Source organism: Symphalangus syndactylus, chromosome 3, assembly GCF_028878055.3.
Source record: "Symphalangus syndactylus isolate Jambi chromosome 3, NHGRI_mSymSyn1-v2.1_pri, whole genome shotgun sequence".
Taxonomy (NCBI): domain Eukaryota; kingdom Metazoa; phylum Chordata; class Mammalia; order Primates; family Hylobatidae; genus Symphalangus; species Symphalangus syndactylus.
Window position 1 is genome coordinate 31,517,880 of NC_072425.2, and position 26,879 is coordinate 31,544,758.

Sequence of the window (26,879 nt, forward strand, 5' to 3'; positions counted from 1 at the left end):
CAGACCCTATTCAACTCAGGATGGCTTAACTGTCCCTCCTATTCAACTCAGGATGACCCAACACTCCTAAAGGGCTATCTCTTGGCAGCCCAGCCAGAGGAGGGGGACTGAGAAGCTGGCACCCTGGTGACAGCCTTAACCTCTGGACAACCCCAAGTGTGTTTAAGGGAAATTGTGTGCCCTGGATTTCACCCTTTCCTCTGAATCCTAAAATTGTGAGCTACAAAGACTTGATCCCTGGTAAAGAGAAAAGATTTATTATTATGAAGAATACACAAAGTAAGGTCAAGATCTTAATACAATGCATTCAAAGAGCTACCATGGTTATTAATATCACCATCATTTCCTCTCTTGTCCCTTTCCCCATGGCTTAGATAACTGTGCTCTTGCTGACTTACTATGTATTATACTCTCAGAGAGGAATGAAACATGGATACAGGCTGGGAGCACAGCAGGGAGACACAGAGGTACCTCTCAAACTGAGAAGGAATCAACCCCAGACACCAGCCTGTGTGCATGGGCCCACTCCAGGCAGTACACTTCTCCAGCCCCCCTCCTCCACAACCAGACTCCAAAGCCTCAGAGGCAACCCAAGTGGTTCTCCTTCAGTCAGTCACACAACCAAAATTCTGCTGAGTATCTGCCATCTGCCAGGCCCTGGGTCCTGCATTGGACCTACAGAAATGAGCCAGGCCCAGGCCTTGACCCTAATGAAGTCCCTACTTAGCAGCGGCAACTCCACTCTAACCTAATGTACCAACCAAAAGCTTTTTAAAAACTCATCATTGACAGAATACTACTCAGCCGCAAAAGGGAATGAATTAACAGCATTTGCAGCGACCTGGATGAGATTGGAGACTATTTTTCTAAGTGAAGTAACTCAGGAATGGAAAACCAAACGTTGTATGTTCTCAACGATACATGGGAGCTAAGCTATGAGGATGCAAAGGCATAAGAATGATACAATGGACTTTGCAGACTTCGGGGGAAGGGTGGGAGAGGGGTGAGGGATAAAAGACTACAAATAGGGTGCAGTATATTCTGCTTGGGTTATGGGTGCAACAAAATCTCACAAATCACCACTAAAAATCTTACTTACATAACCAAATACCACTTGTACCCCAATAATCTATGGAAAAATAAAAAATAAAAATAAAACTCATCATTGAATTGCTGTCAGACTTCTCCCCAGAAGGAACACAGATTTATTTCCAACTGACCAGGCTCACCTGCCCAAATGCCCCAGACCGGAGAGAAAGAAGGTGTCTTCCATCAGCGTCCCTGAGCCTGATGGGAGCACTTTACACCCGCAAAAGGCACAAGCACTTTTCCAACTACCTCCTAGAAGCATCGCCTTCACACCACTGAGAAGGGAACAGCAAGGAAGCAAGTCTGAGAGTGGCTAAGCAAAAGCCACTGTCAAGGAAGGCTGTCCAGACACCAGATGGACTTCTGAGTCAAAGCTCTGGCAGGCACGCGAAGGATCTCAAGGAATGCCCAGCCAGCTTCAGCCTCAAGACCGATATCTCCACATTCCTGGGAGAAGAAAGTGGTTTTGAGCTCAGCTTCCATCCCTGGCCAGGATTTTAAAAGCCAAAGAAGAAGAATCCATCCAGCAGCAGAGACATATGTGCACTTCAAAGACAGCTACCGTCTGTATAGCATCTCTCAGTACACAGGCAACTAGTCACAACCATTCTCTCATGGGATCCTCCCAACAACCCTCTGAGGTAGCAATTATTGACCCCATTTTATAAATGAAGAAACTGAGGCTCAGCGAGGGGACATGATTTTTTTTTTTTTTAGACAGAGTCTCGCTCTGTCACCCAGGCTGGAGTGCAGTGGCATGATCTCGGCTCATTGCAACCTCCGCCTCCCAGGTTCAAGTGATTCTCCTGCCTCAGCCTCCTGAGTAGCTGGGACTATTGGCGCGCACCACCACGCCCAGTAGTGATGTTTGTATTTTTAGTAGAGACAGGGTTTCACTGTGTTAGCCAGGATGGTCTCAATCTCCAGACCTTGTGATCCACCCACCTCAGCCTCCCAAAGTGCTGGGATTACAGGCATGAGCCACCATGCCCCACCAAGGGGACATGATTTGCTCAAAGTCACATAGCTAGAACTCCAACTCATGACCTCCCACCTCCGCGCTCCATGACTCCCTTCCATGCAAGCCCAACCACGTTGCCTCTGGCACCTAATATATATCGGCTGCTCAGTAAAATTGGATGAATCTCAATTGAATGCCTGAGGCCTGGACACACTGTCTCTCAAACTGCCCTAGTAAGATCCCCTCTCCTCCTTCTCAGTTCTGGCTTCAAGGAAGAAAGACATTGGTTCTGTGAGGGAGAAAAGGTACCACGTAGAAAGAGAGTCTGTGTCGATAGGCTAAGTGACCTTGACTCCTTTGGAAAGGCCTCAGAACTCAGGGGCAGAGGCTGGGCCAGGCCTCAGCTGACCTCTGCTGCCTCTCTGAGCTAGGAGGGCACAGCAGCAGCAGGAGACTCACCTTCGGGGATGGTATCCTCCTGGTACACAGGCCGGAGCAGCTGCAAGGGAAAGACAGGAAAACCACCTCAGCCCCAGGAGCAGGGCAGGACAGCCCAGGAGGCTGCTGGACACGGGGACCCCAGGAGAGCGGAAGTGGAGCACCTCAGGGCACAAGAGAAAAACAGCAGTTCTGGCAACCAGCTGAGGGAGAAGGCTGGGAGAGAACACAAAATCCCAGAATATTCAAGTTGAAAAAGACTTTATGGGTCATGAAGTCTAATCCCTTGGCAAGTCCCCAACTTCCTTTACGGCATCTCGTTCCAAAGTGCATTCCAGGGAATACTGGAATGGTAAGACGGTACCAACCACGCCCTAAAGTGTGCTCCCATCAGGCAAGTTTGGGAAATGCGGTGTTATTTGGGTGACACCACCTGCTGTAGTACAGGATGCCAGCAGAGCCTCTGCTAGGCTCCTTTGCACTGGGAATCTCCTAGATGAGGAAGAGAGTACGGGATATGCCGCAAGCTTGTTTGACCTCAGAACACCTTTTTCCCAGAGCATCTCATGGGACTAATGTTTTGGGGAGCGCACTCCATCATCCCACCATGCAATCATGCAGTGTCTGCTTTCACACCTCCTATGATGGGAGCCCACCACCTACCAAGGCAGCCCATTCCACTGGGGAAAAGCACAGGCTGGTAGAAAGCTCTTCCTTCTGTGAGTTGAAATCTTCCAGCCTGTGCATGCCCTGTCTTAGATCTGTGCCCTGAGGCCACATAGACCCATCTGTCCTCCCCACCAAGAACAGCCTTGCAGAAGGCAGAGCTAGCACATACCCCATCTCCCTGCCCAACATTGCAGCCCCTCACAGGCTCCTCATCACACAACTTTGGGTTTTCAAGTCTTCCTGGCCTCCCACAGGGACCCAGTGCCCTTCACCTTCCCCATACCAGCTGTCCATACCTGGCTCCCAGGATTCAGCGGGGCCAGGATGATGTAGTTGGGGTCGGTGGGGGCAGTGGCACGGGACAGTGCAGGCAGGGTGTGCTGGCCCCCGCGCTTGGCCACCTCGGTGTAGCGCTCCCAGCCGCCGAGCAGCAGCCCATCAGAGCTGTCACATACCAGGTGGCAGCTGTGGCGCTGCTCGGGCCGTGCCTGGGCCCCATGGGTGCAGTTCTTCTCCCGTTTGTTGGGGGGTGACTGGAGGTCATGTGTCGACTTGCAGGAGGCCCGCCGCAGGACCCCGCCGTCTGGTCCTGGCTTGACCTGGGGGACCATGCGCCACACAAGTAGGATGATCTCACTGGGGCAGCTCCTGGAAGTTGGGGGATCACACAGACAGATTGAGCCTGGGGAAAGCCAGTATCAGCCAGAGTGAGGGCCCAAAGGGCAGAGAGGATGATGGCGGGAAGAGGAGGCAGACATGGTGGGGGGAAGCCCCCAGTGTTAGGGCAGGAAGGGATGCAAGAAGCCATTTAAAGAAGAGACAGCAAATGGGTGACCTAGGTCAATTCCTATTGATGGGCAGTGGCTGAGAAGGACCCTGAGGCCAAGGCCAGGTTCAACCGGAAAGAGTTCCATACTCAATCCATGATGCTTGTCATAAGCAAGATATAAGCAAGTAAAGCTAGCAGGTCACCTAAGTGCAAGCCCTTATCTGGTTATTCCAGAAGCAGACCTAAAATGGGGCCATCGGGGTTTTACCCTGGAGGACCAAAATTTGGGAGACTCCAATATTTTCAAGAATATTTTTTTAATTGTGCAATTGAAACATTTGCAACATCTTCATGTCTTTAAATAACGAATGGACTTAGCTCTTAGGTAGCAGAAATAATTAGCTAAAGCAGAAAGCAACCTCCTGGTGCCCCGTCCTGAACCACAGAGTCTGAGAGCATCTTCCCTGATGTTTGCTCTGGAATCCAAAAGTGCTCTGAGCCTGAACCTTCCATTCTCAGGCCAAGAAACAGATTCCTTGAGGAGCAAAAGGAATTGCTTGTTCACAGCTGGGCAAAAGAGGGAGCAGCAAGAGCTGAGCCAGGCAAGGCAGTGTGCCCAGGGGTGGGGAGGGTGTGCCATCAGCCTGAGGCCCCAGGCCGCCCGCTGTCCCCTGTCACCGGATCTCGTGGGCCAGCTCCACACATTTCCAGTGCTCCACAGGCCTCTCGTTCAGCTGCAGCACCGTGTCCAGCTGCTGCAGCCCTGCCCGTTCCGCCGGACCCCCTGCAGGGACAAAGAAAAGCCATTCAGGGGCCCCTGAAGCCTAAGACCCCTTCAAAAGATCTGAAGTCCTTTGCTGCCATGGTGACCTCAGACAAGGACCTCCCTTTTTCTCTAAGTTTCTTCATCCGTGAAATGAGGGACTGAACTTGGTGCCTCTCAAGAGCCTTGAAAGAAGGCATCCCTTTGCCTTCCCTTCTCCCTGCTTGCCTCCGCTACTGCTGGCTCACCTCTCTGCAGTCCACCCTTCCACCCCAGCCCTTACCCCTCCCCAGGGCCTCCTACGCTATTGAGAACCTTCCCTGGGGCCAGGCTCCCACACTCCATTCATTCCTTCTCTGCCAATCATTGTGCACAAACCTCATGCCCACCCCTGTGCAGGCACTGGAAACACCCTGACCACTGAGCCCTGGCTTCTGTCTTTGAGATGCTCACTCTGTGATTAAGAGAAATCTTCATTTGTGAAAAGTAGGGAAGGATGGCTCTTTTTAAGTGCTGATCAGGCTCTGGATAGAATACAATATCAGCCTCAAATAGAGCTCACAAATGACTCTCATTTTCCCTTGCAGCCATTGCTGAAAATATAGGTTTAGTTCCTGTTCAAACTGATTGGGAAACAAAATATAAAAATCTATTTTCATTTTGATAAAAACAACAAAAAAAAGTGGGCATATTTTCATAAATGGCAGTTTCATCTATGGTCACTTAAAAATATTATTCTTTTCATTTTGAAAAGCCAGGACACTTTGCTCCAGTTTGGGGCTCCCCTTTTAGTTCCGGCCTATGTTTGCAAAGCCCACATGTATGGTGGGCAAGTGGGGCTGGCATCCCCCTGTCACTCACTTACCGGAATCCACGGCCTGGACTCGGACTGGAGAGTCGCAGCAGATGGTGAAACCAAAGCCGTCCTTTCCCCTCGGGATGGTGATCTAGGACACAGCCCTGCCCAGTCACTGCCAGAAGCTGGAGGCTCTTGCCTCTACCCCAAGGTCAGGAAGCCCACAGCCCACACCTGCCAAAAGCCACCCTCCTCTCCAAGGGAACTAGAGCCACAAAGGAGCTGGCCAGCCCCTCAGTGTCCCTATCTCAGCCCAGACAACTTGACCACTGGGTTGTGGGCCCAGCAGGAAGGCCCAGAGCTCAGCAGGTAAACCCAGGCCGATGTGAGGAGGGCCTGAGATGGACAAGGTCTTGGAAAAGCAAACTTTGCCATCCTGAGCCGCAGCAGCCCCAGCCCTTGATCCAAAGGCCCACCAGCACTGCATGACTCGGCCTCACCTTTGATCCACTGTTTTCCTGGCTCCCTTCTTCCTTTCTCACAGAGGTTCACAGAGCATTAGCCTGGGGCGGGCCCTGTGCTAAGGGCCCAAAGACAAGGCCAGCCTGGTCACTGCCCTCCCAGAGCACAGGGGAGGGAACACTGAGACACACTCACTTCATCTCAGGCCAAGGGTCAGAGGAAGAGAGCTGGGGTTCTGGGGACCAATCTGTGGCCAGGGCCCCAAGGCACCCCATGAGGACTCCCAGGTAAGGGGCGGGTAAGGTCACAGATAGGCTTCCTGGCTGAACCTGAACTAGCCACTGACTCATGTGCCTGCTGACGCCCATGAGCTTGACAGGTCCACAACTCCTACTTTCAGAAGTCCATGAGAGGGCCTTGCCATCTGGATGCCCTTTTCAAACCGGCACACAATTATTGAGCTCCTACAGCATGCCAGGCTCTGTGGACATACAGAGGAATGCAGCCTTGGTCTCTGGCTCCCAGAGGAGCATGAGGGTACACAAACCTCTCCAGAGCGAAGCAGGGCACAGCGGGCACTAAAGCAAAGCAGGAGGACTGGGCCATTCTCAGTCCTTTATGCTCTGACTATGGACGCCATGCTTGGCACACGGTAGGAACTCAGCAGAGGCTAATGTAGGGAGGGCAGCCTGGCAGTGTCCCACACACAGGAGGATGTAAGGTGGTCTGCCGGCCCATTCCGGCTGCTAAAGGCAGCACAAATCAGAAAAGGGATTCAAGGGGTCCCAAGAGACCCCCTAGAGAAACTGGGACTTGGGGTGGGCCCTGATGAGGCACAGGGAAGGGTGTCCCAGGCGAGTTGAGAAAGAGGCCAGCTCAGCAAGCTTGGAAAAGGTCAAGGGCACCGGCCTTGTCAGGAGACTTCTGTCTCCTTCCTTTGAGGGTTGTCCCTGCAAGACTGGGCACCTGCACTCATTCACCTGCCAACCATTCCAGGGCCAGGCATGAGGAAGGTGAGTGGGAGGGGGCCCAGAGTGACCAAGGGCCTTGGAAGATGCAGAGACCTCTAAGGCTCTGCTTCCCACCAGCCCCGGGCCTGGATTCAAAGCGAGTTTGTAAAACAGGAAATCTGACAGACAAGGGGAAGGGGGAGGAGGCAGGAAAATACCCCGTTCCCATAAGAATTCTGGGAAAACACGCGGCTAAGACAGGAAGAGAAAAAAATGGAAAGAAAGAAAGAAAAACAAATGCGGGTGCGAGTGTGGAAAGCTGGGGGAAAGGAGCAGCCACTAGTTGGCGGGCCCCCCTGAGGCCAGGGAAGACGCCAGGAGCCTGGCCCCTCCATGGAACCAGCGAGGATTTTTTAGGGGCCTCACAAGCCAACCCTCAACCCAAGCACAAGCTGGGGTCCCAAAGCCTATCCAGCACTTCCCCACCCCTACCCCATCCAGGGCCAAAGCCCCCTGCATAGAAAACCCATCCCAGCACCCTGGGCTCTGGATGGCCAGTTTTGGGGCAGTAGCTGGAGAGTGGGGTCTGGGGAGGAGTGTGCTCCAAGAAAACAGCCTCCTCCTCCCACACCCAGACCCCACATCCAAGCAGGACTGTGGGCTGGGGCCCCTCACCCTCCTGGGTACCAGCTTAAGAAGTGCCAGCCCAGACCACAGTCCAAGCCAGTTGGGAGTATGAAGGAGGGGAAGAGGAGAGGGTGCTGGGAGGCAAGCTCACCTCCTAGCTCGGAGGAAGCAGAATTACAATCTGTCCACCATGATCACTGACCACATTGAGAGGGTAGTGTCCAAAGAACCTGACCATCCCTGCAGCCCCTAGGGGAATGAGTACACCCATTTTACAGACAAGGAGATAAGACTCAAAGTGCCACCCCCTCCACCCTCCCGCTCTCAGCCTTGCTCTGACCAGGAGGTGAAAGGAGCAGCCCTGCTCCGAGGCCTTGGCGGCTTCTGACAGAGCCTGTCCTTCCTGCGGGTGGTTCTCGCTCTTTCCTGTCCAGGGCAGGAACAGCCACTGCTCCCACGTCTCACCCATGCCAGCCCATCATTTCTGCTCTCCTGCCTAGTTTCTGCTCCTCTGTCCTGCCTAGACTGTAATCCCCAAATTCTGCCATGTATTAAACACCTCCTAGATAAATATGCACAGCAGACACTGAGCCAGGCTCTTCACACACATCATCCTATTCACTCCCACGGCAACATCGCTGGATTTCATTATCCCTATTTTACTGACTAGGAGATAAAAGCTCAGAGACGAACAGTGACTTGCTCAAAAGCCACAGCTAAAGAGGAACAGGGCTAGATTTGAGCTCAGACCTGACAAAAAGCTTGCTGCTCTCAATTCTGCACTTGTTTCTAACACAGAAACCATCTTGAACTCTGAGTCCCTGAGCCCTAGGTCCAGCCCACAATTGCTCCTGGCCCCACTCTGACGGCCAGCATGCCCCGTCTTCTAGCCCATAGCCCCAAGGTGATCAATGGCTTCTAGATGTCCCATCCAGTGCTCTCTCTGTCTCACCACTCTGCCATCCAGATGCTAGTGTCACAGGGGCTGCTTTTCCCAGCTCCAGGAGGGCAGGAAACATAGAGTGGGGCCCGCAGGACAGAACCTGAGAGCTGGGGAGGGCTACAGAGAAAACACTGGATCCCCTAGCAGGCAGGTGGGAGGGCAGGGGCCCCTCTGGACATCTCCCTGGGACCTAAGCACTGCCTGTCAGAGGAGTCAAGACCCACAGACCAGTCTGGTCGTTAAAACAAATAGAGGGGCTTCTCTATGTGGTTTTTTAAAATCAGAACAATTTCAGAACTCCCTTCCAGATTAGATATCACTTGCCTTCACCATCCCTAACCCCATTCCTATTTTATGAGAAAAAATGACCCATCACAGTTCTAGAAGAGGCTCAGGGGGGCTAATGGGATCATAATGGCCCACTCTGCTCCCCTTTCCAAGACCAGAGGCTGAGAGGCCAAACCCTCACTGTAAAGTTGGATTCCAAAGCCAAAGGAATCCTGAGCCACAGTGAGGCATCAGCAGTAGGGGAGAGGAAAGTTATACGTATGTACATATACACGAAAACACCCGATCTCACGTACGAGCACACGCCAACACACACATGCGCAGGGGGCAGAATGGGCACTGCTGTCCTGTCAGAAGCGGGAAAAGTTAGCAAAAATACAAACTCCGCTCCCAACTGCTCAGCAACCATGGCATTTTCAATCTCACACCCACAGCCCCTCCCCAGATAAAAAGAACAGAAAGCTAGATGGATTATCTCACCAAAAACACCACCCAGCCAGTGGTTAGGACTCCACACAGAGCTGGGCCCTAAAGGGGCCTTGGGTCCAGCTCCTGCCTCTATCCTCCTCCCCATATCCAAGTGAGCCTGCAGGGAGCAGGAGGGGTCCAAGAAGACCTTGTGGGAAGCGAGATCCTTCTCAGATGGTCCCTCTCCCCCTATCCCTGAACACCCCACAGGCTCCCCACAAGAGGCCAAGCACCCACCTGGCGGTAGCGGCGCTCCGAGCACACCTTGCAGAGCCCATTGAAGCGGTTCATGGCTGCGGGTCCTGCCTCAGCTGCCGCCCCATGAAAACCCAGCTCTCCCCCAGCAGCGGGAGCCCGCACTGGACCCGTCAGCCTGGCATGAGCACCCTGGGAAGCCCGCCCCACAGAAGAATGGCAGGAAATCACCTCTCACCTCCCCAAGCCCTGTCTGTGCTGTGTGCCTCTGCACGATAAGCCCGAAGGCTTCCTGAAACCTCAGAATGACAAGGAAGAGGGAGAGTTTTATATTAAAATTCCTGTCAACTAGTTAGTATTCCCCGGGCCCGGCGGGGAGAGGGCGCCTTTGTTCTGGCTGCATTCTCCGCCATGGGCCACTTTGTGATTCCAATGTTCTCACAAACACCCCTCACTGGAGGAGAACCCAGGCAGAAAACGTGGCTGCTCTATAACAACGCCTCCTCCCCCTGCAAGTCCCAGTGACCCTGCTGGAAATCCAGGAGACTACCCCAGCCTACGGAATCCAAGGACACCTTGGAGGGTTGCACTCACAGACATCCCATCTCAAGACAGGGAACATAAAACATTTGGAGTCTGAAGACCTGCCTGCCACTTGGAAACTACTTAAAAGTCAGTTTCGGCCAGGCACGGTGGCTCATGCCTATAATCTCAACACTTTGGGAGGCCGAAGCAGATGGATCACTTGGGGTCAGGAGTTCGAGACCAGCCTGGTCAACATGGTAAAACCTTGTCTCTACTTAAAAAATACAAAAATTAGCTGGGCATGGTGGCAGGCGCCTGTGGTCCTAGCTACTTGGGAGGCTGAGGCAGGAGAATCGCTTGAACCCAGGAGGCAGAGGTTGCAGTGAGCTGAGATCATGCCACAGTACTCCAGCCTGGGTGACAGAGAAAGAGTCTGTCTCAAAAAAAAAAAAAAAAAAAAAAAAAAAAAAAAAGTCAATTTATTTGTCCTTTGTCCATGGAAGTGGGTTGCTTTCAGGATCTGGTGATACATGGACCATAAAGTCAAATGTGGAAGGGATTTCCGAGTCATCAGACAACCCAGCGTCCTCATCTTACTGACAAACAAACTGAGGCCTGGACAGGTTATGGTCAAACAGCAGGGCAGTGTGGGGCTAGGACCAGAACCTGGGTCCTATTTCCTGCCTGGCAGTCCCAGGATAGCATCCTGCAGAGCAGCACATAGTGAGCCCAGCTGCTTTTGCCCATCTCAGAGCCCCTGGGGAAGCCCAGCCACGCACTCAAGTCCTTGATGACAGAGGGTTCCTTGGTTTAACCCAGCTTTGGTTGCTGTGTGACTGTGGACAGGTCACCCAGGTTTCTGGGCCTCCATCTCCCCACCTGCACAGCGCAGGAGCTGAAGAGATGGCCTCTGGGGGCTCTCCCCCGGCCCCAACCAAGCCTCTGACAAGCACACCCTCTTTGCTGAGTCCCACAGACATCTCTGTGCACACAAGCTCAAGAAAACCCAGTGCACCTCAGAACAAGGGTCTCAGGGCCTGTGTGCAGAATCCAGCATGCAGCAGGACTTTACAAGCCACCAAGAAACCTATGATGTTGGAGGAAGCAAACTCATGGTGTTGATGCCCATGTAATTTCCATGTATCACGAGGGAGGCCCCCGATCACCATCCTCTCTGTGCTTGGCAAGTAGAAAGAGAGGGGGAAAGGTCTTTGCAGTTCCCCACAGAAGCCAGAGGAAAGCTTTTCAACTAATGAAACCACAGAAAACAAACCTGACAAGTTACTCCTGGCAAGTTTCTCTGTCTAACCCAGTCGCAGCTAGACACGTGTGCCAGGTAAACTGAAATTACTTAAAACTAAAGTTGACACTCAGTTCCCTGGTCACACTAGCCACTAAGTGCTCAATAGCCACAGGTGGCAGGTGGTCACCACACTGGCCAGCACAGCTCTAGACTGCTCCATGGAGCAGGGCCTTAGACAGGTCCAGAGCTGCATCCCAGCACCCAGCACAGGGCCCAGCCCACATAGGTGGAAATATTTAATGAATGATGAATGAGTGAATAACTTGAGTCAGTGAACGTGAAAATGTTTGGTAGATTGTAATACGCCGATATTGTGTAATACGTAAGATACTATTAGGAACTACAGCAATGTCTTATATTCCCAGCTAGGCCATGCACAGGAGGCAGTGTGCCACAGCACACTGAAAAGGTGGGCAGCCCTCACTCAGAGCCTGCCTTCACCACCTGCCAGCTGTGTGGCCACAGAGACGGCCTAATGCTCTGAACCGTGTATGTCCCTCTCATCTGTGAGATGCGGAAGTAACAGCTGCCTTAGAGTGGGCAGTGAAGATTAGGTAACAGCACCTGGTATACAGGGGCTAATGAATTGCTGGGAGTTTGTTTCTCCCTTTTTTTTTTTTTTGAGATGGAATCTCATTCTGTCGCCTAGGCTGGAATGCAGCGGTACAATCTTGGCTCACTGCAACCTCCACCTCCCAGGTTCAAGCGATTCTTCTGCCTCAGCCTCCCAAGTAGCTGGGACTACAGGTGCACACCACCACGCCCGGCTAATTTTTGTATTTTTAGTAGAGACAGGGTTTCACCATATTGGCCAGGCTGGTCTTGAACTCTTGACCTCAAGTGATCCGCCCACCTCAGCTTCCCAAAGTGCTGGGATTACAGGCATGAGCCACCGTGCCTGGTCCTTTTTTTTTTTTTTTTTAATTGAGACAGTCTTGCTCTGTCGCCCAGGCTGGAGTGCAGCGGCATGATCTCGGCTCACTGCAACCTCCGCTGCCTGGGTTCAAGTGATTCTCCTGCCTCAGCCTCCCAAGTAGCTGGGACTACAGACACCCACCACCATGTCTAGCTAATTTTTTTGTATTTTTAGTAGAGACAAGGTTTCACCATGTTGGCCAGGCTGGTCTTGAACTCCTGACCTCAGGTGATCCACCCACCTTGGCCTCCCAAAGTGCTGGGATCACAGGCGTGAGCCACCACGCCTGGCCAAGTAATTCCCTCTCTTACTTATTAAAGAAAACCATAGATCCCCTGCCATGCCCTGCAAAGAGATGGAATGAATTTTGGAGAATTCTCCCAACTCCTTACTTGAAAAAGGCTCCTTTCCAGACTTGAAGCCCTAATAGAGTTAGAACCCCTTGGTCTCAGGTTCAGAATCACAGCTGCCCCCTGATATCAAGCAGGCCTAACCTGGAAGGGTGATTCGGCCTCAGTCCCAGGGGAAGCAGGGGGCTGAGAAGGTCTGTGGGAAGGGGAGGACTCGGTTTCTACAGGCCCAAAGTTAGATCCAGATGCTTGCATTTCCAGAGGTGGGGGCCTGGCCATTTCCCCACCCCTGCCACGATCATGGATACCCCGAGAAGAGCATTTATTTCCTGTAATACACCTCAGGAAAGTCAAGAAATCATTCCTTCTGAGTACATGACTTGCTGAGTTTCAAGTACCAAATGCTGCCCCTTTAGGGGTTTCCTGGGCCAGGGGCTGTCAAGGAGCAGATCCAGCTCCTGGAGCAATGCCCTAGCTTGTCCCCACCTACCTTTAGTTTCTTCCCATTCTCAGTGCCCCCACCTCCTGGCATTCTCAGCAGCGGGTCTGGAAGGTGACAGGGCAGAATCAGAAAACTTCTGGTAACACAGAAGTCTCCCCTCCTCAGACCACCCAGAGGACAGTGCTGGGAAACAGGCCCATGGGGCTGCCCAGGGCCACTCCTGGCCTCAGGATGTGGGGACACCTGAGGCTCAATCCAGACAGGGACTCAGGAGCCAGGGCTGCATGTGGGAAAGGCAGAACATAGAAAGAGGTCATGAAATCCACATTCTGAGCCTTAGGGATCATGGCAGGACCTAAACGCCCTGTCTGTAGAGGTGGGTATCCCAAGATGAGCAAGGCAGCCTGGGAGATCCCTGAGACATGGAGCTGAGAAGGAGCCATTGTGAAAGCATAAAATATCCCACAAGCGAGGGAGCTAAACCGCATGGGGTCAGGCCATAGCCTCTACAATAAAAGTCCAACCAGATAAACAGTGGAGGCATGGGCAAGAGGCTGCCTGCAGCCTGCACTCTAGCAGGTGCTCCTGAGAAGTCCCTGCACCCAGCAGGCTGATAGCATTCTCGGTAGCAGGGGCAACCAAATACCAGTACTGATGCCACTATGCAGGAAAGGAGGGATGGGGCAGGTCCTGGGAAGGGAAGCTGAAGGGGGTGTGCAGGTACCTCTCAGCGGCCGCAGTCGCCGCCTGGCCACCTTCAAGTGCTTGGTCCGGCCCAGGTGCTCCCCTAGGAGGTAGTACCAGCCACTGATCTCCTGTCACAAGAGAAGGAATGGCATGTTCAGACACAGGAGGCAGAGGCACAGGTCAGGCAGCCACCAATCCCCCTCCAAAAGTAGCCACTGGACACCATCCCACAGGAGAGATAGACTCTCCAGCCTTCCTGGCCCAGAGCTGCCATGCCTGCACCTCCAGGAAGCCTTCCGTGATGCTCAGGGCAGATCTGGCTCTCCCCTCTGCCAAATTCCCACAGCCTCTTATCCCTGGAGGACAACGATCTGCTTGCCTGTCTCCCCCACTAAGTTGTGCACAGGCTCTTTGATGTGCCTCACACTATGCCTGGTATACAGTAGGAGCCATATTTGTTGACAGAACAGAATTGAAGGAGTGAAAGAGGGACGGAGAGACCAAAAGGCATCCTGTGGCTCCTGAGCAGTCTCCAGGGGGAACATCTTTTCTGGGAGAATGAAGCCAAGGCTGCAGTCAAGAGAAGCTCTAGACTGGGCACGGTGGCTCACACCTGTAATCCCAGCACTTTGGGAGGCCGAGACGGGTGGATCACCTGAGGTCAGGAGTTTGAGACCAGCCTGGCCAAATGGTGAAACCCCATCTCTACTAAAAATACAAAAATTAGCCAGGTGTGGTGGCAGGTGCCTATAATCCCAGCTACTCAGGAGGCTGAGGCAGGAGAATTGCTTGAACCTGGGAGGCGGAGGTTGCAGCGAGCCAAGATCACAACACTGTACTCCAGCCTGGGCAACAGAGTGAGACTCCTTCTCAAAAGAAAAGGAAAAAAAAAAGAGAGAGAGAGAGAGAAGCTCTTTAGGACTCACATGCAGGATAAACGGTCCTCAGCCTGTCCCACCCCAGGACACAAATCTGCGTGGCAGGCCATGCCACAAGCCACCAGGACATTTCCAGGGATGTGCAAAAGGAGTGCTCCCCACCCTCCACCTTCCAGTTTGGGGGGTCCAGTGCAGCATAGAAATTGATAAGGGACCGGTGACCCAGAGCTAGGAGTCTTGGGTCCCAGAGTCCTCCTCCAGCCTGAAGGAAAGCTCCACAGAGGATGGTGCTGTTCACTCCATCCTTGAGCACCTGTTAGGCCCAGAAATATCAGGCCTGACAGACACATGAAGAGGACCCCTGGAACGGACCATGGGCGCACCTGGCCCTCGTCTTCTGGGGCAGGCCCAGGAGTGCTCTGGGCCCCAAGGGATCAGCCAGTGTCTTCAACAGCAGACACCAGACTCAGAGCCTCCTGGGAAGACTTGGGGCTGCCTAACAACTGCTCTCTGGCAAGACAAACCAAGAAGGGGACCCAAACTCTCAGCTAGGCAGGTAACAAACACAGTGCTGCTATGCAGGCGACCTCACTGGGCACCTGTCTCAGTGGGGCACCATCTCACAGACAGAAGCCCTGCCCAAGAGCTGACAGAGAAACTCTGCCTGTACCAGCCCCAGCGCAGTTGGGATGATCCTGACAGAAGCATCCCTAGGACCCACCTTGTCTGGAGTCAGGAGAGACTTCACCCCAAAGCTCATGCAGCCAATGAGTCCACTCTGTCTGGGAGAACAATTGAGACTTGAGTCAGCACTTTTTTGGGGGCTCTATGGGGAGGTCCATTATCAAGTATAGCATGGGTTTGCCTGATGCACTGCGGTTTACAAAGCTCTTTACCCGCATCGTCTCGCTTGATGCTTCTGACTCTGTGAGGCAGGCTAGAGAGGAGCTATTATCTCCATTTTACAGAGGGAAAAATGGAGACTCAGAATTGGTCCCTTTCCCAAGGTCACAGGACAAGTTCAGCACTCCCTCTACCAAACACAAAAGCCCAGCGGTACTTCATGAGTTTTAACCGTTCTGGTGCTGGGTAGATCTGAAGAGCTGGTCCCCACAGGGAACCTCCTTGCCCACATCAATTGGTGATGCTCAGTGGAGGAGAACAGTTATGGGACCTCAAGCTCAAGAAGTTCTGTCTCAGGTCCAGGTAGGAGCTGAGCAGTTCTTAGATGGCTACAGATAAAGGTCCAAACCAACCTGACACAAAAGCTGCTGAGACCAATCTGACCTGGCCACCAGCAGGGCAGGTAGGCATGGGCCAGGGTCAGGCCTCATGGGGATGTCCGACTACGGCGAGGGGCTAAATTCAATCTTCTTGGTTAAAAAGAATTCACAGCTAGGCACGGTGGCTCACGCCTGTAATGCCAGCACTTTGGGAGGCATAGGCAGGCAGATCACTTGAGGTCAGGAGTTTGAGAACAGCCTGGCCAACATGGCAAAACTCTGTCTCTACTAAAAATACAAAAATTAGCCCTACATGGTGGTGAATGCTTGTAATCCTAGCTACTCAGGAGGCTGAGGCGGGAGAATCACTTGAAACCAGGAGGTTGCAGTAAGCCAAGATCGCACCACTACACTGCAGCCTGGGCAACAGAGCCAAGACTCCATCTCAAAAAAAAAGAAGAAGAATTCAGAGTTCCTGAAGAATGTTCACCATCGAGGCTCAATGTCCAATAATCAGAGACTAAGAGTTGGCAGCTTTTAATGATGATGGCATGGGCCAGGTGCAGTGGCTCACACCTGTAATCCAGCACTTTGGAAGGCATCACTTGAGCCCAGGAGTTTGAGACCAGCCTGGACAACAAAGGGAGACACCATCTCTACAAAAAAATTTTAAAATAGCAGGGCATGGTGGCATGAGCCTGCAGCCCCAGCTACTGAGGAGGCTGAGGTAGGAGGATCACTTGAGCCTGGGAGGTCAAAGCTGCAGTGAGCTGTGATTGTGTGTTACTGTTCCTCCCTCTTGGAAAGTGGCCAAGTCAGCACTAACAGGAGGCAGTTGCAGCGACAGAGCGAGACCCTGTCTCAAAAAAATAATAATGATAACATCGATTAATATTAATAAAGTCCAAAAATATCTTGCTATTGTTAGAGAAAAGGAAGTTTACAAAGCTGTAAATTTAATGAGTAATGTGAGTTTAATGAGAAAGATACCCACAAAAATACTAACAATGGTCATATCTGGTAGGTGGGATTACTAGGGGTTTAATTTTCCTTTATGGGTTTTCACTGTTTGCATAGGGAACAGTACCCTTTTTATAATCAGGAGAAAAAAAAGACAGTTATCAATCTACTTTTAAGGACTCTTATTGTGCCACATCCAGTTCTATCCTGACAGTAGGGTTTTTTTAATGTTATCTTTCTGTTCTCCTCTCTCTTACCCCATCCTCAACTTGGACTCCTTCATAGATTGGTTTAATAACTATTAATCAAGAAACATCGTGGATATTTAGGCTGGAGCATAACCCTGAAGGCTGGCTTCAACAGCTGAAGGACCCATATAGCTGAGAGATTTGCCATGTCCTATGGAAGGCACAATATCAAAACCAAAGATGGAACAGGCAGATGGATAGGTGTAAACTCCCTAGAGATGCGTTTTCCAAAACCTGGTCTAAGGGGGCCTGAGCTAGAGCAGTGGTTCTAGCTAGAAGTGTACCACAAACCACCTGAACAGCCTGTCTGAGGTATATGCTCCAGGACTTCTTCCTGAGAACTCAAAATTAGTTGGTCCAAGGTGGGGTTTGAGCATGGAAGCCTGGAGAAAGCTCTCCAGGGGATCCTGCCAAGCACCCACTTATGCCTGCCCCAGTCAAAGACCAGTGATCTAGAAGGTCTCAATAAAGACATATTGTTCAGATTCTCCAGAAAGGGTGGCAGCTTACCACCTGACAGTCCTAAGCAAAACAAAACTAGCTTCTCACAGGCAGCCAAGTCAAGGGAGGGGTGGGGAGGCAGGATGCTGGGGGATTGCTCCTCAAAACTGGTCCACCTGCCTGCAAACCCATGCTCTGCCCCACGGCCCAGGGCTGAGGCCCCTGCTTCTGGCTGTCTCTCAACAGCTGCTCTCAGTTAATCACTCCTGCTCCTAGCTCCTTCAGCCTTGGCTCCATCTGCTCCCTTCTTCCTTGCCTCTCTCATCATCCAAGGCTCTATTAACAATCTGTTCAAAAAGGACAATGCGCTCACCCCAATAAAGCGACCCTTCCACATCCACCTCCCCAGCCCACCGCCAAAAACAAATACCCCTCCCCCTTGGGAAGTAGCCAAGTCAGCACTAATAGGAGGCAGTTGCAGTGACTATCATAAACAGCCGACACTAATCTGAGCTGCCATTCCAGAAAAGACTTGGTAAGACTTTGCCAAAATCCTCATACCAATTTCATTTTATTTGTCACATATTCAAGAGAAATCCAGCTGCTATCCAGGTGCCCACACTACTCTGCTGTACACTTCTTTCCTACTGAGTAGGGCTGAAACTTTTGAAGTCTCCAGGCCAATGCATTAGCTCAGCAGCCTCTCTCTGCTCTTCACTAAGCGAAATTTTCATTCCCTGGTGTTTAGAGAATGTTAAATGGTTAATAGCCTCCCTTGAGTTTTACTTCCTGTTAAGGGGCCTCCCATGATTTCACGATAACTCAGGCAGTGTAAATTGCCACAATTAATGTCCATAAGCAGGAACCTCTCTCTAAGTGTTCTTCAATTCGCTATTTCTCATGCCTGCTTTTGAAAAATCTTTGGAGGAAGAAAGACTTCTTTTAAAGCAACCTGAGTATATGACAATACAGCAGTCAGTTTATAAACTTGGGAACTAGCGCTCACCCTCGGGAGTGCCTGAACTCTCACTAGATGCAAAGTCTCCAGAACCAAGCCTTGGTTAATTCTGACTACCAGTCCCTGAGCTCCAGGCTTGGTGCACTTAGTGAAGGCTTGACAAATGGATGAATCCATCACGCCCATGGTTGGCAGGCACTGGGCAAGGAGCCACAGCGTTAAGGAAACAAGACAAACATCCAGGAATTTAAATAGCAGTTCAAGACAGCAATACAGGGGATGTCACAAGACAGGGTGCAATTGACAGATGAACAGTGCAGGCAACAAATTCTGAAGGCTCGGGGACACAAGAGGTAGTTTCAGTCTGACAGCATGGAAGAAGACCTATGAATTGAGCCAGAGAGAATGAAGAGCATTTTGGGCAGAGGGAACATCCGTTATAAAGGCTTTGAAGTAACTTCATGCAGCACATATGGGGAATAGTATTCAGTTTACTTTTGAGCATAGGGTTGCAGACTCATTACAAGATGAAAAAATATATTATTTTTTGAGGAAATGTACTTTAGTTCTCCCTCTCAGGTAAATTATTTCTGTTACAGGGTTATACCATTTAATCCTAATTTATATTTAATTTGATGACTTAAATTGAACTTAGGTTTTTCCATTCACTTTTTCCTTAAGCTCAGTACCCATCACTGGTCACAAGCTTTCTGACATTAGGCCACTGTACTTGGCACTGAGATCTCATGTATAAAACAGATTAAAGGAGAGCGTACACTTACAGTGCCTGGGACAGTGCAGGGAAAATCACGAGCAGAATCTCCCTAAATGTAGCTACTATTAGTATAAAAGATTATGCCCTGGCTGGGCGCGGTGGCTCACGCCTGTAATCCCAGCACTTTGAGGGGCCAAGGCAGGCGGATCACTTGAGGTCAGGAGTTTGAGACCAGCCTGGCCAACATGGTGAAACCCTGTCTCTACTAAAAATACAAAATTAGTCAGGCATGGTGGCATGCGCCTGTAATCCCAGCTACTTAGAAGGCCGAGGCAGAAGAATCACTTGAATCCAGGAGGTGGAGGTTTCAGTGAGGTGAGATCGTGCCATTCCACTCCAGCCTGGGTAACAGAGAGAGACTTCATCTCAAAAAAAAAAAAAAAAGATTATGTCCTTGGCTGGGCACGGTGGCTCATGGCTGTAATCCCAGCACTTTGGGAGGCCAAGGTGCGTGGATCACCTGAGAGGTCAGGAGATGGAGACCAGCCTGGCCAACGTGGTGAAACCCTATCTCTACTAAAAATACAAAAATCAGCTGGGCATGCTGGCATGCGCCTGTAGTGCCAGCTACTTGGGAGGCTGAGGCCGGAGAATTGCTAGAACCTGGGAGACAGAGGTTACAGTGAGCTGAGATCATGCACAAGAGTGAAACTCCATCTCAAAAAAAAAGAAAAAAAATTACTTAAAAAAAAGATTATGTCCTTTAATTACATATATATAATGTTCTTTAATTACATATATAATGTTCTTTAATTACATATAATATACAATAATATATAAAGAACATATATAATATATAAAGAATTATATATTATATATAATTTCTATATGCCCATATATAATTATAATTAAGTTATATATAATTATATATACCAATATATAATTATAATTAAGTTATATATAATTATATATACCAATATATAATTATAATTAGGTCATATATAATTATATATACCGATATATAATTATAATTAAGTTATATATATAATTATATATACCGATATATAATTATAATTAAGTTATATATAATTATATATACCAATATATAATATAATTAAGTTATATATATAATTATATATGCCACTATAATTATAATTAAGTTATATATAATTATATATACCAATATAAAATTATAATATAAGTTATAATATATTATATTTTATATATTATATAATTTATAATAATATATTATATTTTATATATTATATAATTTATGATATATTATATTTTATATATTATATAATTTATAATAATATATTATATTTTATATATTATATAATTTATAATGATATATTTTATGTACTATATAATTTATAATGATATATTATATTTTATGTACTATATAATTTATAATGATATATTATATTTTATATATTATATAATTTATAATGATATATTATATTTTATATATTATATAATTTATAATGATATATTATATTTTATATATTATATAATTTATAATGATATATTATATTTTATATATTATATAATTTATAATGATATATTATATTTTATATATTATATAATTTATAATGATATATTATATTTTATATATTATATAATTTATAATGATATATTATATTTTATATATTATATAATTTATAATGATATATTATATTTTATATATTATATAATTTATAATGATATATTATATTTTATATATTATATAATTTATAATGATATATTATATTTTATATATTATATAATTTATAATAATATATTATATATTGAACATAATCTTTGGAGGTATAAATATAATACATATACGCATTTTTTACCTTAGTACATAACATTATAATTCTCTCCAAGTCTGTTCCCTGGCCACAAGTTCTGATTAATACTAGAAGCTTCAATTTGGCTTTTGCCATATTATCAAACAGAATTTTTAAAGCTGAGTTCCATATTCAGTGGCATATTGAGGAATTACTATTAATTTTTAAGTGTGATAATGTCATCATGATTATTTTTTAAAGCCATCTTTTAGAAATATATACTGATGAGATGTCTGGGATTTGCTTTAAAATAATTCACTGGAGAAGGGGAAAGTGGATGGGGTGTAAATGAAATAAGATTGGCCATATATTGATAATTGGTGAAACTCAGCTATGAGTATATGAGGGTTTATTATATGATACTTTCTACCTCTGCATGCATTTGAAAGTGCCTATAAAAAACTCACAGAACCTCGAAGCTGAAAGAACCATTAGTGATCACTGCATTTTACAGACAAGGAAATTGAGGCTCAGCACAGGGAAGGGATTGACCCATGGTCATACAGCTAGTCAAAGCTAAGCTAAAATCTACTGTGCTGAGGCCTGGTTCTCCTCAGTTCCCACTGTGATCACCATGATGAACTGAAATAATCTGGCCCTTCCCCAGAACTTCTTTGTAGGTCATCTTGTTTCTCTAATACAAGTTCACAGCCATCACTGGAAGGATCATGAGAATTAGTGAAATAGATGCTTTCCTGTTATCTCCTATCAGTTTCAAAATGTGACCACCACACATTTGGCTGAATAATTTATATAAAACTCCACTATAAATTCTGTGGTAGCTCATGTCTGTAATCCTAGCACTTTAGGAGGCTGAGGCAGGAGGAGCACTTGCAGCCAGGAGTTGGAGACCAGCCTGCGCAACATAGCAAGGCATCGTCTCTACAAAAAAAAAAAAAAAAATTAAGTAGCTGGGTGTGGTGGCATGCACCTGTAGTCCCAGCTACTCAAGAGGCTGAGGCTGGAGGATCATTTGAGCCCAGGAGTTCAAGGCTGCAGTAAGCTCTAATCACACCACTGCACTCTAGCCTGGGTGACAGAGTGAGATCCTGTCTCAATCAAACAATCAATCAATCAATGAAAGTACACTATAAATGCAATGAGAAGCAGCCTGAGTCCTGAAGAGCAAGCATACTGACACAGAAAGAGTATGCTTTGGAGTCATTTATCATCCATGTGAGATGGTCAAATGTACTGTAACGTGGCTACAAGAACCTGGGCTTGGTGTCAGCTTGCCTGCATTTACATCTTGTTTCCACGGCACCCTATCTGTGTTACCTTAGGCAAGTTACATAACGCCTCTGTGCCTGTTTCCTCACCTATAAAAGAGCAATAATAATAATACCTACCTCTTATGGTGTTGTGAGGGTTAAATTGGATAACGAGTGCCATGTGCTTAATGTCCACACACAGTAAGTGCTTGATAAATATGAGCTGTTGCATAACCTCAAGCAAGTGCCTCGGTTTTCATAAGCCTCAGTTTCCTCTTCTCTGAAGAGAGGGGCAATAATAATTCCTACCTCTCAAGATCATGACGAGGATAAAATGAGATAATGTATGTAAAGTGCTTGGCACAGAGAAGAATTTCGTAAATGTTTGTTTCCTTCCTTCCACAACTGTCTTTCATGTTGATAAGTTGAATGTCCATCCTTCAGAGAGGCACAATTTGATTTGAGAGCATTCAGCAGAGCCGAAGTTTCCTGCAATCACTCTGTCTGCCTCCTCCAGGTCAGAGGCCTTCTTGCTCCGAAATGGATCGATAAAGGAGAGAGGAAAAGGAGAGCACAAGGAGGCCAGGCCGGCCTGCATGCTGCTCACAGCTTCACAGGGCCCTCTGCTCTGAGGGCCCTGATCCTCTTGAGCTTTGGGCTGGGACTGTGACCTTGAGTTTGGCTGTATTTTGTTTAATAAGGCATCTCAATTTCCCAAAATAGGCAACACGTGGAGACACTGCCCCATGACGCTGACTCACTTTGCCTGGCCTCATTTTCTTTTCCAAAAGCCACGAGGGCACGACCGGCTCCTTCTCCAGTAGTTTGGTGTCTACCTCCACCCAAAGGGCTTGCTGGGTGTCCATATGCCTCTCTGACACTCTGATGTGTCTTTCCCTTCATTGGCCTGTCCCTTCAAAGACAGGGATTGGACACTTGGTCCTTAGCATTCGATGCCCTTCCTTGACAGTCTCACTTGCTCAGAATTTCACCCACTGCCTTCCTGCTCATGGCTCCCATATCTCTGTCTTCCAAGTTCCAGGTAGGCAAAGGCGAGCCCTCCTTCACAGCTCTGACCTGGCTCCCCTCCAAGCACCTGCATCTCACCGTATCCCAAGCTGACTCACCTCCACCTCCAGTAACTCTGTCTTAGGTGGAGACACCACCAGCCACCCAGGAGTTACCCTTGACTTCCCACACTGCTCTCACAGCCAAATCACCACTAAGCACTACTGATTTAATCTCCTAAATATGGCCTGAGTCTGTTTTCCCCTCCCTAGCCCCAAAGCCTCTCTCTCACCTCAACCTTCCAAAGACCTACCAAAACGATAGATCTAGAATGTGCATCCAAAATTCCCTGGCTCGACACACTTCAGTATCTCCCAATGGCCAGACATTCCCAAACACCAAAGTGGCTGCAGGAGGTTCACCCTGCAAACATGTTTAAATGCAGATTTCTCAGCCCTGCCCATGAAGAGTTGGATGTAATTAATCTGATGCGGCACCTAAGAATCTGGGTTCCTGACAAGCATCCCAAGGAATTCTGATGTATATCCAGGATCAAGAACCACTGGCCCTTAGGAGAAACCCCATAGTCCAAAGAGAATCTACAGAATCATCTGACTTGGCTTATACCAACCTCTTCAGCTAATCTTTAGCCAGTCCCTACTTTGTACTTAACCTTCCAGCAACATCAATGAGTTTGCAGATCCCTCCTCACTCCACTCTTGCCCTGCCCTGCCCTCTCTACTTTTCTGGCTCTTTCTTCTGTCCTTTCACCTGTCCACCCATGAGTCAGTACAGTGTTGAGAGGAAAGACCCTGGGGTCCAACCACCTGGATTCCATCCAGGCTCTATTGTTAACTGGCTGTATGAGCTTAGGCAAATTCCTAACATCTCTAAACTTTAGTTTCCTCTTCTGAAAACTTAGGACAAAACCACACTCTTCTTAGAGTTGTTGTAAGAATTAAATGAGATAATGCACTGTTAACCCCTGGCTCCAGGTCAACACCCAGTCAGCGATTGCTCTTGTTATTAACATGACGTCCCCCTCCTCACTCTCAGCTCCAAGTCTCTATCGGTGATCCGATAGGAAAGTCTTTGACCCTATGCATGCATCCCCAGCATGTTGTTGCCACAGTGATACCCAGGAAATGGCAGCTGGATGAATGAATGAATGAGGTTTATTGTACTATACTACCCTATGATGAAAAGTGGATACTTTATTAAAAGAGAAATCCTTCTTTTTGTAGGTTAAATACACCCCAACTTTAAAAAACATATTAGCTGGGCCGGGCGCGGTGGCTCACGCTTGTAATCCCAGCACTTTGGGAGGCCGAGGCGGGCGGATCACAAGGTCAGGAGATCGAGACCACGGTGAAACCCCGTCTCTACTAAAAATACAAAAAAAAATTAGCCGGGCGTGGTGGCGGGCGCCTGTAGTCCCAGCTACTCGGAGAGGCTGAGACAGGAGAATGGCGTGAACCCGGGAGGCGGAGCTTGCAGTGAGCCGAGACTGCGCCACTGCACTCCAGCCTGGGTGACAGAGCAAGACTCCGTCTCCAAAAAAAAAAAAAAAAAAAAAAAAAACATATTAGCTAATTACATTTAGGGTACTAAAGAGCATTGAATCCAAAAATGTTTTCCAGGTCTCAGCTGGTGACTTGAGCTGATTTTCATTCACGGAAGCCCCTTTACAGTCACCATTCAGTCATGTGATTGCTCCACAAATGATCCTGACCATGGGGTATCCCAGATTCCTTAGGCTGCATGAGCTAAATGAGCCACTGCTGCTAACAGTGGGCCATGGCAATCTATTGCTGTCACTTAACAGCCAATTCTCATGCTCACCTGCCCGGCACTCCTCCCCTGCTCCGCTCTAACTGCCATCACTAATGGCCACTTCAGCCCTCCTGTGTCCTGCACTGCCTGCAAGATCAGCCTGTTTGGATTCTCCTACACAAAACTTCTACACTCCCTTACCTGGCTTCATCATGGCAGCCTGAGCTTACAGTGAGTATTTCTGCCTCCTTGCCTTTGCTCATGCTGTGCCCTGCCTGGAATGCCATTTCCAACCTTCTTCTTTAGTTGTCTTATTCTTCATCTGTGCCCAAGTTCAAAATTCCACTTTTTCCATGAAGCCTTCCTTGATCATCTCAGACCACAGTGAACTCTCCCTCTTCCCATACTGATGGCCGTTATTACTCATGTCATTCTGTTCTTCATGCAGCCAATATCTAATAAACATCTATATGCTAGGCACTAGGTACCGTGATGGCTAAAAAAGAAATAGTCATTTTTCAGGTGCTTAGAGTCCTACAGAACTGAGCATGTAAATGTTGTTATTGTAATTTCTCTCCATGCAGTGCCTGGTGTCCCCACCTGAATAGTGGACACCTTGAGAATAAAATCTGTGTGTAGGCTGGTCAGCATCCCCAGTGACCAGCACAGTGCCTTGTTTGATACCGAGTGCTCAGCAAATGCTCATTGATAACACAGTCCTTGGTAACACCTGGAATGATGGGGACTCAAGGAGGGGCAGCCTCTGCAATTTAGTATTGCCACTACCACTCATTTATCCAGAAAGCACTAATCTAACCCCTGCTGTATGCTGGCCACCTGGCTGTCACCCACTAGCCCAGAGCAGAGTCCCCCTCCAGCTCAGCAGCTCTCCTCACCTGGACTGGCTGGCCCTGTTCCACACAGTAACCAAGAGACGCTTCTGATCATCCTCCTCTTGGACAGGACTGCGAAGTCAATCAGACCATCGGAGTGTTAATAAGGGCTGAGCTCCAGGCCATAGATGACTCATAGAGTCAGTCATAATTCCAAAAATGTGTAAGTAACGTCAACAGCTGGTTAAATAAACTATATTACAAATAAAGTAAGAGATGACTACCTCCATGCATAAAACAGTTTATACTATGTTGTTAAGGACAAAAAGGAGGTTACAACATGCTATTATAAAACAATTCCATTTTCGGGCCGGGCACAGTTGCTCATGCCTGTAATCCCAGCACTTTGGGAGGCCAAGGTGGGCGGATCATGAGGTCAGGAGATCAAGACCATCCTAGCTAACACGGTGAAACCCCGTCTCTACTAAAAATACAAAAAAATTAGCCAGGCGTGGCAGCGGGCGCCTGTAGTCCCAGCTACTCCAGAGGCTGAGGCAGGAGAATGGCGTGAACCTGGGAGGTGGAGCTTACAGTGAGCCGAGATTGTGCCACTGCACTCCAGCCTGGGTGACAGAGCAAGACTCCATCTCAAAAAAAAAATTCCATTTTTGTAAACATACACACACAGACATATACACACACACATGCAAACATACACACCCACATGCAAACATACACACCCACACAAATTAAAAGGTCTGAAAAGAAATACAGTAGGGCATATCTGTAAGTAGGAGGGCTATAGGTGTTTTCTATTTTCTTCTTTTTAATCATCTATATTTTCTATTTTCCTATCATAACCAAAATTACTTTATGTAGTAAGAAAAAAAACAAAATATTATTATTAATTTTCACTAATAGGAAAATACAAAATGTCCATTACCTTCCCATTGGCCCCAGAGTTCAGAGATTGGGGAAAGAAATAATAACAGTAATAGCTGGTACCCTGTGTTATGTTATACTGTCCCATTTATACCCCACAGCTCTCTGAGGTTGCTACTATTATTAGCCCCATTTTACAAATAAGGAAGCCAAGGCTCGGAGAGGTTAGAAAGTTGAAGTAAAAAGGGGGGCAGGGAGGCAAAACATCCTTCAGCT

General features: G+C 48.2%; 1 protein-coding gene across 7 annotated transcripts in view; it reads right to left on the reverse strand.

Annotated features, from left to right (window-relative positions):
- The window catches only part of RGS3 (regulator of G protein signaling 3), a 134,940-nt gene that overhangs the window by 87,172 nt on the left and 20,889 nt on the right, over positions 1–26,879 (reverse strand). For 2 of the 7 annotated variants that reach the window (XM_055271380.2, XM_055271385.2), the window contains exons 5-12: positions 25,785–25,853; positions 15,241–15,301; positions 13,679–13,769; positions 13,003–13,058; positions 5,555–5,636; positions 4,605–4,710; positions 3,454–3,805; positions 2,510–2,549 (exon numbers count right to left, since the gene is read on the reverse strand). In XM_055271380.2, the coding sequence (XP_055127355.1) occupies positions 2,510–2,549; positions 3,454–3,805; positions 4,605–4,710; positions 5,555–5,636; positions 13,003–13,058; positions 13,679–13,769; positions 15,241–15,301; positions 25,785–25,853 (857 nt within the window). Of the gene's footprint in view, positions 1–2,509; positions 2,550–3,453; positions 3,806–4,604; positions 4,711–5,554; positions 5,637–9,460; positions 10,336–13,002; positions 13,059–13,678; positions 13,770–15,240; positions 15,302–25,784; positions 25,854–26,879 lie in introns of those variants that run through there. The other 5 variants (XM_055271383.2, XM_055271382.2, XM_055271386.2 and 2 more) reach the window with 5 other exon arrangements.